Source organism: Alosa sapidissima, chromosome 12 (genome assembly GCF_018492685.1).
Source record: "Alosa sapidissima isolate fAloSap1 chromosome 12, fAloSap1.pri, whole genome shotgun sequence".
NCBI lineage: Eukaryota > Metazoa > Chordata > Actinopteri > Clupeiformes > Clupeidae > Alosa > Alosa sapidissima.
In genome coordinates this window covers 2,005,922-2,023,888 of record NC_055968.1, presented here as the reverse complement: position 1 = coordinate 2,023,888, position 17,967 = coordinate 2,005,922, and the positions used below count along the sequence as shown (strand labels likewise).

Below are 17,967 nucleotides of genomic sequence, written 5' to 3'. Positions count from 1 at the left end.
GTTGTACCACTGTACCTAATTAGCTAGGTACACTGTAACAGCGACACATTAAAATAAAGTGTTACCAAAACACACATTATATAAATTACATAACTTTGTAGTGTGTAGTGCGCACCATGTTGGTGTGCAAGGCTACCATGTTGTGGAAACCACGCAAGGAGAACAAACCATATTTGCTATTTTAGTGACATGTTGCAGGGCACAATGAAGCACAATTATTTATTTATTTATTTATTTATTTATTTGTTTATTTATTTATTTATTTATTTAACACCTAGAGCAGGGATGGGCAACTTTGGTGTTGGTAACGGGGGGCAACACATTTTTCTCCTTACTTCCAGTTCACATCACTTCACATTTTCACATAGTTCACTGCTTATTATACTTTCCCCATTATTGTGGGCAATACATGTCAAAAAATAATTTTTAATAAGTAAACTTTAAATCTTTGCCATTCAAATAGTTTAATTTGCAGTTTCAGTTGACAAGTAGTGTGACTTTACATATTATCAGCAGTGTTTTAGCTGTCAGTCTGTTTCTCTCTCTTAATGTTATGTGTTTGATTGTTGAGATACTCTCTCAGAGGGGTATTCCAGAAAGCAGGTTTACTGGCTTAACTGGGTATGTTAACACAGAGTTAGCGGTAAACCTGGGATTTCAGTTCCAGAACGCTCAAATATGATCAGGCTATGTAAGTAACTATGGTAACATAGGCTCTGAACTGAACTGGGTATGTAATCCCAGAGTAAACGGTAAACCTGGGATTTCAGTTCCAGAAAGCTCAAAAATGATCAGGCTATGTAAGTAACTATGGTAACATAGGCTCTGAACTTAACCTGGTAGGGGGTAGGTTTTGTTCAGGTTATGTTCAATTATGTTCGGTTATTTCAGTGCATGTTCAATCAGGCCGCTATTTTTACAATTGTCACACAATGGCGTTTCATTTTGACGAAGGTCCGATTGACAAAGAAGCACAAAATCATGTAATATTCATCCGTGCAATTCACCGTGAGAGGGCGATAAGGCCACGACATCACATGATAGCCTATCCATTCTTTTCCAAACGAGTTTTTCAAAAGCGCTAGAGTTTTTCAGCTGAATCCTAAATATAGGCTACTTGAAAAGCAGCATGGTGGATTAGAATAGAATAAAATAAATCTTTAATGTAGGCTACACCATAGTGGACATTTGTGTTTGGCTCACCAGACAGATGGACAAACAACATCTCAGACACATTGAAGATATAATTAAAACAAGTACAGTACAAAAAAGGGGAAACATAGCCTATAGAAAATTGATAAATAAGTTTAAATATAGCTGTACAGCTCAGCCGGATATGCATGTTGTCACTAAGTTTGGTTAAGAATGCTGATGGCATTTGGGATAAAATATTTCTTTAATAGGCTACACACGCTCTCCGACTGGGAGTTTTTGTAGTGTTGGAGACGCAGAGCATATCGGCAAGCTGTCGCTCGGTGCGTAAAGTTTGCCTTTGCCTTCCCTAAAGCAGTCCCTGCGCAACTTCATTAGTTTTCCTGGAAACAAACCCACGAGGATCATTAATGTGTAGTTTCACCAACTGGCAGGTCAGCATCACTTATTAAATTTTCCAAATGTGCACTGAAATGTGTCCAATAGGCTACCCATGCCTTCCGACATTCACCCTTCCGATGATGGAGCGCAAAAGTTTAACTTGGCCCACAGCTGCAGAACCCGTGTTAAAATAGAAAATTACATTTGGGATTCTCAAAGAATTCTATGGCCCACTCAATCTGTGACAAGGTAGGCTAGTTTAAGAAAGCATCATTCAAAGCAGTCAATACAATACGTGATGTCCAGTGAATTATTTAATTGTGCTTTTGACATTAAATAGGCTATCCTAAACGTACGCATTTACACGGTCAGTTAGGCTGTTCTCTGCCAAGCAAGGTCTCGGACGCAGGCGCTTAAGTATTGCTCTTTTTTTTGTTACAGTTCTCTCCTCGTAAGCCTCGACTACTCCGCCTCTGAAAAATACGGTGCTCTTCGTTTCGCCGGTTTCACTCATTGTTTCGACTCTCAATAGATGATGCCTTTATAAGTTCGCCGTGAACGCGCACAACTCTAGGTTATCTAACACAGGGTTGATTGAACTAACTGGTAACCGGTGTTTTGGAACCGACAGCTCGGGTTTAGTCGCCACAGGCAACCTCCTTTCTGGAATACCCCTCAGGTGTAAGTGTTAGCAAACATGCTGGACATGGACAGTGCAAAACGAGAGGAATAGGAGACTCGGGTACACTGAATAAAATGGCACAAAACATCTACATATTATGTAGCCCCAGAGCAAACTTACACATGCGAAAACCTAAGCTTCAAATTCTTTCCAACTCTTCAATCAGTTCATGGCCTTTTGTTTGATCTAAATAATTTACTACATGGACTTATTTTGCAGCATATGTTATTGATTTTTAAATACATAAAATATGACTAAATGAAAATGAGCTAACTAAAATGTACAACTGTATTAAATGTATTGAAGCTGATGGAGTATGCCAAGACTACACTTGATGCTGGGGAGGAGATCTCCACAGAACTTATGGCCAAACTATTGAAGTTCCAGCTGTTGTGTATGAAGACCTCAGACCTTCAGCGACTAACTGAGCAGAAGGTTAGATAAACACACATGCACAAGTGTGCAAGATTATTTTTTTTGTCTCAAAGCCATTTCTTTTTCAGAATTATTTATATGCATGAGGAATGAGACACTGCTGGATATTGTCAAACTGTGTATAAAGTACTTGTTTTCATGTTTCACACCACTTTTCATAGCTACAGTCAAATAACAAAAGATCTAACACCACTGCCTCTATTTGGGGCTCCCAAAAACATTGTGTATGTCATTGTGGTCATTACAAACAGCAGTTACTTAATACAATTTGTAATAGGTACTAATGAATTATCACCTCAAAAACACACACGAGATAATATTCATAGGAAGATATGTCATTTAATAAATTAATAATATATTATTAAATACCAGGGATGGAAATATTTTGTCCACCTGCCAACTTTTTAACCAGCCACTAGAGAAACGGTATGAAAATGTGATATCATGATTATAGTAACCAAAATGATCACGGTTATCGGCATTATTGTGATACGATTAAAATGTGCTGGATTTTGCCCTAAACCTACCACCTGTCAACAAAACTAACCACATTCGCATGACATAGTGTCTTGTCATAAAAGCGGTGTGGCTCCTTTAACCCGTTTACTGCCAACGGTGCATATATGCGCCCACAATGAGTGTTCTAGAATGCCAAGGGTGCATATGTGCGCCCAAGGAGCATCATCATTGCCGCGATAACATGTAGCCAATTAAAACATCGTTACTGTGCTGTTGCTATGTTGATATGATAGTAAACATGTTCTAGACAGATCACGATTGGTTAATATTTCACAAATATGCTAATTACGTCATTCACAAACTTCAAGAAACAAATTAGCATCAGCTAAATATCAAGCTATCTAGCTAGCACATAGAGAGAGTTTGTGATTGCGGTACTGTGAATTTATGACCATGGAGGAGAGTTTTAATTTCAACTGGGACAGTGACAGCGATGAGGAGTTTTTCGGATTTGGAGAGGAGGACTTGGAGGGGGTCCTGTGTGGTCTAGGGGAGGACGAGGAGGGAGTCGAAGAAGGAGGAGCGGCCGGCGACTTCACCGAGGCTGGCGACTTCACTGGCTGTGGTGAGGGAGACGCCCCGCGGGAGTGGCTAGATGTGACAGGCAAGACGGTGGCCACTGAGGGGGAGAGGAAGCGATCTGATGGGAGGATCCCTTTTGTACACACCAACCCACGACCTGGTCCGCAGAGAGTTTGGGATTGTAGTGATCCATACCTTTTTTTTAAAGCCTTTTTCAGCGATTGTGCTGTTGATCTCATGGTGGCTGAGACAAACCGCTATGCTGAGGCGTTAGCTTCCACCGAGCTAGCGAGTCAATCACGTTTACGAGATGGAGGCGTTTTTGGCCATTCAGATCAGCATGGGTCTGACTAGAAAGCCTCAAATCTCAGATTACTGGAGCACCCAAAATTCAATGGGCTTGACACCAAATTTCGCTCGTGTAATGACACGCAACCGCTTTCAGCTCTTGTCCTCCTGCATCCACTTCAATGACAACTCTCTGAGGTTGGAGAGAGGTCAGCCGGGTTATGATCCACTTTTTAAAAATCGCCCACTTATGGATCTAGTCCTGAAGAGTTTTCAGAGCGAGTACTACCCCCACGAACACCTGTCCATTGACGAGTCCATGGTTTCATTTCGTGGAAGGGTGTTTTTTCGTCAGTACGTGCCAAATAAAAGACACCGGTTTGGTCTGAAGAATTTTGTCCTGTCAGACGCGACAAGTAATTACACATACCTGTGGCACGTTTATGCTGGAGGGGCCTTCAACTACGATCGCTGTCTGGGTATTGGCCATAGTTCAGTTGTTGGCTTGCTAAGGGAAGCCAAGCTTTTGGGGAAAGGACACACTCTGTATACTGACAGCTACTACACCTCACCCGCTCTTTTCCAAGAGCTCCACCGGCAAAACACCGGCGCGTGTGGAACTGTTCGTGTGAACAGGAAAGGTATGCCCTCTCAACTCCATGGTCTGAAACTGCGGCCTTCAGATTCCCCTGTGTTTTTTGAAAAACGTCCTCTTTTCGTGATGCTGGTACAGTCACCGTCCTCTCCACAGTGCACGATAATCTCGTTATCACCAAACGAGTGCGTAGCAAAGGGCCTGATGGCTACAGAACTTTGCGCAAGCCAAAGAGCGTGGAGGACTACAACCGCTTCATGGGAGGGGTAGATCGCGGAGACCAGCTATGCTCCTATTACAGCTACCAACACGGTGCAATGAAGTGGTACCATCGGTTGTTCCATCATATCCGAGAGGTCGCACTTGTGAATGCCTACATCTTGCACAAAGAAAGTGGCAATACAATGCAGTCGGCTGGATTCCGCGAGCTTGTGGTGAAGGGGCTACTGAGACGGAGGCAAATTGAGCTCACTCCTCCTCCCAGGCCAAACAGCACACCGTTAGTGCCCGTGCGTCTCACTGGTCGACACTTTCTCGGACAACACGAGAAATCGCGTCCGGACTGCAAAGTTTGTTCCACGCGGAAGCACAGTCCAGATGACGCACGAAGAGGGAGGAAGCAGACACCTTTCTTCTGCAAGACCTGTCCAGACCACCCTGCACTGTGCCCCACTGACAGCTTTGAGATGTACCATACAAAGCTTGTGTACAAACACTGGTGAGATGTTGTTTGCTTATTATAGTAGGCTATCTAGTATGCGTATCTGCTAGTATCTGGTAAATTACATTAATTTTAATATGCACATGTTGATATGCATTTTCCTTGTTTCATACAACGTAATAATTACTACTATTGCTTATATAAAAGTTATTTATGCACGTTAAATTACACTGCTAATAACTATAAATGTAGACATTTGCCAAAATGTTCCATTTTGTTTGAATTTTCTTCTCTAAATATATTTTTTTTTTCTTTTACAGAATCCTCCATCTCAGGCATCCACCACTACCAGCCTAGGTCGTCTAGGAGCACTTTCAATCAGTTAAATCAGCCGTTCTTTCAATCAGTTCAAAGGATCAGTTCTTTCAATCAGTTCAAATGATCAGTTCTTTCAATCAGTTCAAATGATCAGGGGCCGGTTCCCCAAAACGTTCTTATCGCTAAGTAGTTCTTAACCTATTCCTTTACCTCTCTCTTAACGTTATGGCACAATTCCCGACACATTAGTACACTAAGTATATCTTCTGTAAGTCACACGTTCGTAAGGTTGGTCTGGACCATTCGTAAGCTCTCTCTTAGCGTTGTTTGAGCTCTCAAGACGCTAGTCGTCGCCACTGTGCAGCAGTCTTTAGAAATCAGCGCAGCGCAGTACAAGTCAAACTATGGTAGGCCAACAGTATGTTGACAATGTTGTGGCTCAACGATGATTTTATGTTATGGACATTTTAAGACTAATAATAGAATATGTTCGCAATGGATGCAGGCCTATTTATGAAGTTTACTGTATTTGGTATCAGAACTAATATGGTGGTAATTAGCCTAGACTATTTAGTAATGTCATTAAAGCTTTCAATTTGGCAATCACTTTTGATAATTAAAAGCTGGCAAAGAATTTGCCTCTAAATGGCTAAGATCTATAAATGGGTAAGCATGGTGGTGTCCAGTAAGCGACCAACTAGGCCTATGGCAGCGATCCAACGTGTCCTTGCATTAAATCAAAAACGGCGTGTAGTCCATAGTCGCTCCGTAGCTCTTTTTTGTTGCTGTTGCACAAGTTATTCCGAAAGCTGGAAAACGGTGTCATCTTGTGCAAGCTCACCTCGTCCAGCAAAACTTCAAGTTCCTCTGACGAGAAGCTTGGTGCCCTTTTTTTACGTTGCTTCCCCACCCTACTGTATCTAAATGTCTCTCTGTTCATTGTAGATAGGTTGTTTTTTATTGAAAACATTAACCAATGGCAATCATTTTTTTCATTTGAACCTTGAATTTCCCCTGGGGATCAATAAAGTATCTATCTATCTATCTATCTATCTATCAATACCGCATTAAACAGAAGTAACTGCAGCTGCTTGCCAATCAATTATAATTGTAAGGTACCTTACCATTAATATAAAAGTGTATTACATCATTTTAAAGGAGAATTCTGGTGTGATATTGACCTAAAGTGTATCAAAACATGATACCGAGTGTGAACGTATGTCTCATAGCCCATCTCGGCTTGTCCCCTGCACTCCAAAATCTGAACAGGTATGATAAGGGATCAGATTCCAAAAATAATTCAGTGGAAATGCATGGATTCCAGTTGCTGTTACTGGAAGAAACTGGAATCCATGCATTTCCACTGAATTATTTTTGGAATCTGATCCCTTATCATACCTGTTCATTCTTACTCGTTGCTCGACTTATCGTGACTAAATTCAAGATGGCTGCAAACGTTAAACTTCGTGAAGATACTGTCTGTATAAATCGTCTTGTAAGTAAACTACCAGTGCTTTTTCAAAGTTCTCAATGTCTCGTTTTAAATGTCAGGGCCCTAGGAAGTCTACCAATGAAGTGTGGAGATACATTGAGCCTCGTAAATGGGTGTAAAACAGTGATTTATTTGCATGGCTAGCCCGATGCCGAAGCACCACTACTGAAAAAGTTGTTGGTAGCATCGGCTAACTAGCGCCAGATTTTGGAGTGCAGGGGACAAGTCGAGATGGGCTATGAGACATACGTTCACACTCGGTATCATGTTTCAATACACTTTAGGTCAATATCACACCGGAATTCTCCTTTAAGAAGTTGTTAAATCCATGTCAAGAAGCGGCACAAGTGGCATAAAGGGATAAGGAGGGTGGATGATTAGCGAGGGATAGGCCTACCCGGTTAGTCTACCCGTCACAAAATATCGTGTGAACATATTACTGACAATTTGATAATTTAGTTAATAGTTTATATTTTACTGATAACTTAAACTATGTTAAAATAAATGTTGAATATAAATAAATAAATAAACATAAACAACTTTGGTAAGATATATCTTTTGAGTCTTCTTAGCGCGCTAAGAGTGAGCGTTATCGGCCCCAGTTTTTTCAATCAGTTCAAATGATTAGTTCTTCCAATCAGTTACTGTTCATTTTTAGAAATCTATACAAAACTTGAACTGATATTTACTGTTTGTTTGTTCAAATCTCTACCAGTGTGGAGGTTTTACTGTTAATTTTTAGAAATACAAAACTTGAACTGATATTTATTGTTTGTTTGTTCAAATCTCTACCAGTATGGAGGTTGTACTGTTCATTTTTAGAAATCTATACAAAACTTGAACTGATATTGTTTGTTCAAATCTCTACCAGTGCAGAGGTTTTACTGTTCATTTTTAGAAATTCATACAAAACTTGAACTGATATTTATTGTTTGTTCAAATCTCTACCAGTGTAGAGGTTTTACTGTTCATTTTTAGAAATCTATACAAAACTTGAACTGGCTAGTAGCTGGCTAGCAAGTAGCTGGCTAGTAGTACACTAGTTTCCAAAAGATGTTCAGAGTTCTTTTTTGTTCACTTCAACAGTTATTACATGTAGCTGTATACTCAAATGAAACATGGATCTAATCCAATGTGTTTTCAAAGGCAAAATAGGAAATTAATCACAGAGAACATGAGTATTGTGGCCACATATAGGTTGCTCCCCGGGCACAACACTGGTCTCTGCTCTTAGTGTGCTCACAAGGACTTAACCTATGTCAGTCCTACTGTTTGCAGATGTTAAAAAAACACCCCAGCAGGTGGACATTTTTTCTTTTATGATCTGCAAATTGTCATGTGCAAAGTATCTTGGTTTGTCACCAATACCACCAATAGTATATATACTGTGAATTAGTGAAACACACTCAGCACACAGTGAACACACAGTGAGGTGAAGCACACACCTTGCTCAATGGCACTTCAGTCATTCCTACTGGTCAGGGTTCGAACCGGCAACCCTCCGGTTAGTTTGAAGCGCTAACCAGTAGGCCACGGCTGCCCCTCAATTAGCAAAAAGAACTTATCATTCATATTTATTGTTCAATATTACTACAGGGGTGTTTGTTTAGTCATTCTAAACCTTTCTGGACCTGAATTTAATTGCAAAGGAACAGCATAAATAATGACATGCATGGTACTACATGATTAACATGTCACTGTTTGTTAGACTACCTGATTTATCTGAATTGAAACCGCCTACCGTTTGTCACGTTGTATTGTGTAAGTTTGCTACTCAATCATTTTGTAATGATGTAATGAGATGTGTGCATATTTAAAGTATGTAATAATATATTATTAATTGATTAAATTACATATCTTCCTATGAATATTATTGTGTGTGTTTTTGAGGTGATAATTCATTAGTACATATTACAAATTGTATTGTGCAACTGCTGTTTGTAATGACAACAATGACATACACAATGTTTTTTGGAGCCCTAAATAGAGGCAGTGGTGGAACATCCTTTGTTATTTGACTGTAGCTATCAAAAAGTAGTGTAAAACCAGAAAACAGGTACTTTATACACAGTTTGACAATATCCAGCAGATTTTTGGGGGATTTAGAATGTTGTTCTGGCAGTGAGGGGGTGCAGTATTCTAGAATTCCGTGGCAGTTAAAGAGTCTTATTCCATGGGCCAATTTCTGCCTCAATCATATATTTTCTTTTAGTCCTGTGGCATCAAGAAACATCAGAGACACAAAACACAAACACTGGAATACTGGCACAACTCTAAGGATTCAGGAAATATTATGTCATTCTGAGCCTTATATTAGATGTCAGAAGACAGTTTTATGAAACTAAGACCAAATATGATAAATGATTAAATGTTCTCACCATCTTTCTTTCTGGACACCATAAACACCATCTTTATTCCTTTATTCATTTGAACCAATTTAACAGTGAACAATTCATATGTTAAGTTGTGTGGATTTTATATATAGTTTATTAAGTTAGTTTAGAATTAACATACAGTGGGCTCCATCTTCCACTCCAGCGCAATTGACTTTGCGCAAATCGCTTTGTGGGCGGATCTTGGGCACTGTTGCTATTTTACCGGCGGGATAATGACTGTTGCGCCCGACGCAAATCTAAAATGGGGTGGTCTGTAGTAGCTACATTACTCATGGGTGTGGTTTGGCCGTAACGTGCAATAAACCAATCAGAGCGTCATCTCACATTCCCTTTAACAACAGGCACGCTTGTTTTATAGCGGATTGCTATTATGATGGCGGATTTGCCAGGCGCAGCCAGGAACAGTACACAGTGCTCTAGTCAGTTGGGAACAGTTTGCTATTGATTTTTCCTCTTGACAAAATGTAATACAGAAATGTCACTTTCCGATGTTTTGGGATCACTCTCACTGAATCACGAGGTTATGAATGTATGGCGATATTTTTGCAATGTAATCTAACATTATCTCACTATAGACAATGCAGATCTTCTGTCAGATAAGCTCTCCTCTCCCGTGCTGCTGCTGGGGCATTTGGGTTAAATGGCATTGGCATGCAGTTCAACATCACGTCTTATTAAGTCCTCTAATATTTCCTAATTTATGTCATCAACACATCCGTGATTCGTGGAAATGTGTACGCTAGATTTATACCTATTTTTTCACATCGGACACCACACTGATTTCCCTCGTGTAGCAATATTTGTCCTTGTAATTATGTATGGTTTGGAGAAATGGGAACTGTGTCGTATAGATGAGAGGAGCAAAGTGCATTGCGCAACACAGGCGCTCAAGCAAGCGCTCCTGCAGGTGTAAGCTACAGCTGTACCTTACCATCAGGCAACTCAACAACGAGAAACAGTTTCCAAGTTGACCTAACTTTCCAACTCTGCACAGTATCCCATTAACTGCATGACAGTAGGCTATTCACAATATTTTATGTAAAGTAGAGTTTGTAAACACGTTATCATCAACTTAATGCACGCACAACTTTTGTTTGAGCAGGAGAGAGAATAATAATGAATGGACGCAACTACAGAAATTGTAGCCAAGGCTACTTGCTGCTTTCTTTTACTATCTATGGTTGCTGGTTAACAGCACATAATAAGCTGATTTAAGCTAATTCACAAACTCAAGACTTCAAGGCCATCATGGATATAAAACGTTTTTTGAAAACAACAAAAGGATGGAGGGAACATAGCAAAGCTTGGAGTTATTTCAGATGGGCTACAACAAGGTAGGCGAAATTGTGGTGCTTGTCAAAACCTTAGCGCAGCTGGAATAATGCTTATAGGCTGGTGTTAAAGCGCACACGATGTTTAAAGCCATACACAACGGTAAATTGGAACAAAACTAAAGGTAACTTTAGCCTTTATAGGGCTGTATAAAGTTGTCCAAATTAATAGGTCGTAATTAGGCGTTGTGTTGTAAAGATATTGCATGTAGATGTACATAGGCTACTAAATTTTTAGTTGACCAATGCACGAACAAAACCGGGAAACGGACAAATATTACCAAGGCTTTGAATGTTTCCATCTGTGCACAGGGTGTCTGTAGATCGGTGTGTATAGCATTCATTCCTGCAGGCCTGTGGCCATGCATGCGCCCTTAAAATAGCATCTGAATTTGCACCACTGACTTCAGACCAGGAGGTTCCTGGTCTGTGGCGGAATTGTTTTCTGAAACTGCAAAATATCAACAGTCCCTGCGCCGGAACACGCCCCCTCTTTTTGCTGAAACGCCTCCGTGGGCGCACATGAACCTGTGGAGGGAAAATTCCATTATGCGCTGACTGCAAAATAGGAAAGACAAAAGCGTGAGTATACAAAGTCAATTGTGTTGAAGTGCAAGATAGAGCCCAGTGTATGTCTATTGTATTTCTCTGTAGACCACACCGACCCAGACCATAGGTAAAGGCCAAATATATATATATATAACTGATACATGCTTGTTTGTGCATAATCATAATGCAAGTAGTAGTAGGGGTTCTGTATTTCTGTTTAGGAAATCAAAAGTATCAAAAGTACTAACTTTTCATTAAATAAACAGTTAATGTACATGTTGAGACATTAGTTAAGATACATTTTAATTTATGGTTTCTGATTATAAGTTTCTAGTTAATCAAAATGATCATGGCAACCAGTGTTGTATACGCAAGTATACTTGGCCTATAAACCTGATTTACATTTACATTGTACCAACACGCCACTCAGCTCCTAGTACAGACTTTGGTTATATCACATCTTGAATACTGCAACGCTCTCCTCACGGGCCTTCCAGCTTGTGTGGTGAAACTACCCCTCTCTATCTTCAAAAAACTCTTGAAGACACAACGCTTCTAATACCTCCTCCCTTAGCACTTCTGACAACCTCACACACCTAATACGCACTTACCACACTCTTCCCCCTCTTCTTTCCTCCCACTCCTCTTCTCTATCTACTCTTCTACCACTTCTCCTCCTCCATACTTCTAGTAGTACTTAATATGTAGGCACTCCTATCCTCTAGTTCTAGTATTGACATACAGTGACAACTCCTAGCTATATTCTCCTCGGCACTGTAGTTAAACGTTATTCTAATGCTGTAGCCCAATAGTTAAAAGTATAAATATTAAAATGTGTAATTGTTAATAGCTTAATAATAAATTGTATTCTATTGTTGAAGTGTAACTCAAATCTAAAAATGCTTATATGTTATTACATTGCTATAAGTCGCTTTAGACAAATGCATTTGCCAAATGAATAAATGTAAATTAGTCCATGAGCCAGCGGAGAAGTCGGTGCCATGAAAGGGCACCAAACAAACCTGTTTTATTTTGTTTATCTATGCCCCCACATTAGCCTGGAAAATCCAGACCCTGGTAATCTAGAAAGATTAAGGGTCTGGCCCCGAACAATGTAATGGCCCAACTCGAGGGGCGGCAACAAGCATGCATTTAAAAATCTCACTGCACGCAATTGGATAACACTAGACCATGTTTACTCTGAATGATTTCGGATTTCGACGCAATCGGATAACACTACGAACAATATTTACTGTCCTGTTGCAGCGCTGTCTTCATCAGTTTAGCTGGTTTAGCAGTTTAGCCGGGATGCAAGGGGTAAAAATAACGTGCATCATTGCTCATTGCCAGATTGTCTCTCAGAGACAATTCCATTGTTCTCTCGTGAGAACTCTGGATTTCCAGGGTACCCCCACATGACAAAAATGTGTGATGGATAGCTGAAGATTTCTAGACCCTATTAAGTACAAAATGAATGTGATTTTATGGATTTAGATTTAAAAAGTGTACACCCTAATACATTTTGGTCTGTACCATTAAGTGAAAACTCATTCAACCATATGAGCCATATATTTTCTGAAAGCGTATACTAGTGATGGGGACGAGACCGCCTATGCCGAGTCCGAGTCGAGACCGAGTCTGTTGGTTTTCAAATACAGTCGAGTCCGAGTCAAGACCGAGTCTTTGAGGAAGCAAGTCCGAGTCGAGACCGAGTCCTTTAGGCGTCGAGACCGAGTCGAGACCAAGACTATAAAAAAATTTCAGTTTTAATATTCATAATTCAATATCACTCCAGTTAATAATCAACAGTTAGGCCTACAGACTAAGCTAGATTGGGAATTGTTTAGAGGAGCAGTTTTAACGTCCTAATATGGACTATGCTGACCTACAGACACTCACCGGCAGCAGAGCCATAGAAATAAATAAACGGCTCTGACGGCAGTATCTTTGCATTGCACCATGGGATGTCATTTTTAAATAATGCCGGTCAACATTGCATTTTATTATTATTGTTGTTATGTGTTGTCTGTTTTTTTTATATGAACATAAAAAATGCGTTGGTCTCGAGGACTCGGTCTGAAATTACGAGTCCTTCTCCTCCCACTGTGGTCCGAGACCGAGTCAAGACCGAGTCTTTGAAGGAGTCCGAGACGAGACCGAGAAAGCAGAAATTGGTCTCGAGACCGGACTCGAGTCCAAGACCAGACTCGAGTACTACATCACTAGCGTATACCCTCAGGATCTGATCTAACATGACATGAGACATGTTCCACCCTCCTCATTAGTATGCTGCCCACGCATAATACCGTAAAACTCCAAATAATAGCCCGGGCTTTTATTTTCCCAAATTGCCAAACTGCACCGGCTAGTATTAGAGACAGGCGCCTATATGAGACAGGCCGTTAATTCCCTTTACACAAAACTTTTCCTCTGCAAAGATGGAAAATATTATCAAATTAATTATTTTAAACACACTGAATGTCTATCTATATGACTAGGCTATCTGATGACAATTACGGATCATCATTCATTTAGTGTTGAGATGTTGTTCATGTTGTAAGATCCAAATAGCAGGGATAGCCAAAACAGATGAAACACGTTTTAGTTAAACGTAATTTACAAAGAGATCGTATCACACTGAAAGCTCATATTTTGTCACAAGCAAATAGCCTATATCGGTCCTTTGTCAAATACAGTTGCATTATCAGCCCTGACCAAAACCGTTCAGGAATTATTTATGCAAAAGTGGAACGTGCTTAATGTTTCATTCTCCCTCCTTTTCGGCACGAATGAAACAGCATGAGAGAGCATGAACCATATTGTTTCTCCCGTTTTGTATTTGCCAAATTTGACAACAGTCTACATTTCAAATCATAGCCTACTTCCAGGCACGCGGAAACATATTTTTGACCAGGGGTGCTGAATAATAAAATAATCATGGATGTCCGACGATTTCTCCCCCAGCATATGATTTGAATTTAGACAGCTAAATACGCCATTTTAGCGCCGTGTATGAGTAGGTCTAAGAGTGAGAAGTTTTATAATGCCCTGGGCAGCCACATTCCACTGCAACTATGCGCAGCACTTGCCACTCCGACTCATCAATAAAAACTGTGCGCGCACACACCAGTCCCATAGAAGCGCACTTGACTTTACATCATTAACCTATTTCAGTATATAGCCAGAGAATGTCCGTAGACGTGCTCTGATATAGCCTAGTCCAAGGTAAATTCCTTTTCTGACTTCTTTCTCTTTATCGCCATGGCATTTAGAATAAGGAATAACGTTCGCGAACCCTTCTGGTTTTGTTGCCAGCATAAAAACAAGCTTACCATCGGCCTATCTGCAAATTTTAAACACAATTACTCGGAACTCTAGCTTTTCCCCACCGCAGTCTTTTAATGCCATCTCAAAGTCAAAGTCAAAGTCAAAGTCAGCTTTATTGTCAATTTCTTCACATGTTCCAGACATACAAAGAGATCGAAATTACGTTTCTCACTATCCCACGGTTAAGACAAGACATATTTTTCCAATTTAAGTCCACAGACAAACATAACATTCAAGTAAACAAAAAAGTAAGTAAATAAGTAAATAAGAGGGCACATATAATAATGAAAAAAATAAGAGCAGCAAAATTTGGTTGAAATTGTGCATAGACAGTCAATAAAATACTAGTGCAAAGTCAGGCCAATAAAAGGCTTGGGTAGTTCTGTTTGACCTAAGTAATAAAGAAAGTGGCATAGTGGTGCAAGTTATGTAAGAGCAGCAGAAGTGTTGTGTTTTCAGGACAACAACACCAAGTTGTAAAGTGTACAAGTGTGCAAGTGTGCAAGTGGAGTAGTGCAGGCGGCCATTGTGGGTCCAATGTCCAGGATGTTATGTAGCTGAGGGTGGAGGGGGGAGAGGAGGGAGAGAGTTCAGCATCCTTACAGCTTGGTGTATGAAGCTGTTGGTGAGTCTGGTAGTGCGGGAGCGCAGGCTTCTGTACCTCTTCTGTACCTCTTCCCAGAATCTAATCATAATGTGCGCAGTCTGCACCATACTTAAGCCCAAATCACACCCAAGATTCGCGACGAGATGAGCTGCAACATTCTATTAACCAGCAACTTGATGCAACATTCTAAAACCTTGCAACTGTGACCAGACATGGTGAATGCTTTGCGACGGCTTGCAATGATGTGCAACATCTAATTTACACTGTAACCTCCTTTCTGTAATGGTTTCGTGTCATTGCGAATCTTTGGTGTGAATTGGGCTTTAAACAGACGATCTGACAGGTTTTAGAAGATTAAATACAACCCGAAATTAAAAAACAGACCAGGCCTCTACTGGAGACCGGCCTTTAACCCAAACCTGTAGCCACGCCAGGCGTTTAAAAGAGACAGGCGTCTCTTTGGGACTCGGCTATTATTTGAAGTTTTACGGTACATTGGGTATTTGTAAATAGAGTATATGGCTGATAACTTTTTGGTCTGTACCATGAAGGGAAAACTCATTCAACCATACAGTATAAACTGTATTTTCTGAAAGTTTATAAATTCCGGATGTAATCTAACATAGGTTAGGACATTTCTCACTTTCCTCTTTACTTTGCTGCCCCTTCATAATACATAAGGTATGAGTAAATCGGGTATTTGGCTGATATCTTTGGGTCTGGCCTTTAAGAGAAAACTAGTTGAAATGGGTATTTTGATTACTTTCAGTCGGGTTTTCGGGGAAAACAGCTCTCATCTCAACTGAAACAGCTCTCATCAAGGTTTTCAATGACATACGTCTCAATACAGATTCAGGTAAAACATCAGTCCTAGTGCTACTGGACCTTAGTGCAGCATTTGACACTGTTGATCACAATATTTTATTACACAGACTAGAACACTGGGTTGGATTTACAGGCATAGTTATCAACTGGCTGAAACCATATCTACATCTTTGTTGCCATTGGAAACTGTACCTTAACACCAATGTCCTTGACCTGTGGTGTTCCCCAGGGGTCGATCTTGGGGCCACTATTATTCAACCTCTATATGCTCCAACTTGGACAAATCATCCAAAATAATTTGATTTCATATCATAGCTATGCAGATGACACAAATTTACTTAGCTCTGTCACCAAACGACTATAGTCCCCTTGAATCTCTGTGTCAGTGTATAGAACAAATCAACACCTGGATGTCTCAAAATTTTCTTCAGCTGAACAAAGAAGAAAGAAAGAAAAAGGTAAAAAGGAGGAAAGATTTAGGGTTGCCACTGTCCTTGACACAAAAGGGTTGAAAGCAAAGGATACTGTTAAAAATCTTGGTGTATTAATTGACAGTGATCTAAATTTCAACAGCCACTTGAAAGCGATAACTAAATCAGCTTTTTACCACTTAAGAAATGTTGCCAAACTTAGAGGGCTGATGTCAAAAGATGATTTAGAAAAACTCATTCATGCATTTATCTCCAACAGGGTTGATTACTGCAATGGACTTTTCACAGGCCTTCCTAAAAAGACTATCAAACAGCTTCAGGTGATAAAAATGCAGCAGCTAGGGTTCTCTAAACTAAAAGAACTGACCACATTACTCCAATTCTTAAAGCGATGGTTTGTAGTAGGGCTGGGATAAACGATTATTATGACCGCCGCTAGCGAAGCGGTCATATAGGGATTGTCAAAGTTTTTTTATTTTTTTATTTTTTTTTTTCCCCGTCATCTACTTCCTACTTCCCCTAGACTTTTACGGAAAAATTTAATTTCGTCCCCGGGGTCCACTCCCCCCCCGTGCTGGGCCCCCCGAACCGCAAAAAAAGCAGTTTTTCCTAAATAACTACCTGAACCGTGGCACCGAGGATGAAGAATCTTTTATGGTATGTTGGTCTCAAGGGCCCACATCAATCTGGCCCATAATCACTCATTTGTGATTTGCACCCCCCCGGTAAAAAATGAAAATGCAATATTATTCTGCTTTAATCGCCCCTATCTTCAGTTAAGATGTTCAGAACTGCACCAAATTTTATTTGTATGATTGACCTGGCATTCTCTGGGGGTATGCCAAGTTTCGTAGAAATTTCGTAGGGGGGTCTTAAAAAAAATAGATTATGTGTACATTTAGTGACTGTACACTCATTGGCCTGTAGATGGCGGTGCACACATATACACATGCACACACACACACAGGCACCCACATACTATCGGTATTAGAACGGCCAATACATAATTACAAATTCAGTAGGATTAAAAGAAAGCCAAAATATATATTCATCATCATCATCATGGCTGCATTTCCAGTATTGGCGATAAGTAGTCGTTTGTCCACTAGATGGCGCATCGTTGCAGTGAGACGTAATTTTGTTGGAAGTTAAACGTGGGTTGGAATAACAATGGACGCTTCCTACAAGGACTATAGTTTACCGCAGAGAACGTCTAATAAGGATAGGATGATGTTCACATGAAATGTAATTCCCATTTCTTCTTGAAGCCGAAATAAATCTGAGGATGTTTATCGGACATGCTTGGTTTTTACTGCAGGTACGTTAATCTTATAATATCAATAAGGACCTAGGTAATGTTACAATTAGCGTTGGTTGAGTGATGGAGGCCAATTTGATTGATTGCATTTGTAGAAAACTATAAATGCGGTTATACCAAGCAAATTGATAGCAGCAC

At 40.1% G+C, this 17,967-nt stretch overlaps 1 protein-coding gene across 5 annotated transcripts in view; it reads left to right on the top strand.

Moving 5' to 3' along the window:
* Positions 1-17,967, top strand: part of spag17 (sperm associated antigen 17) — a 281,640-nt gene that overhangs the window by 24,636 nt on the left and 239,037 nt on the right. For all 5 annotated transcript variants that reach the window (XM_042056132.1, XM_042056130.1, XM_042056131.1 and 2 more), the window contains exon 4: positions 2,522-2,650. In XM_042056132.1, coding sequence (XP_041912066.1) covers positions 2,522-2,650 — 129 coding nt within the window. The remainder of the gene's footprint in view (positions 1-2,521; positions 2,651-17,967) is intronic.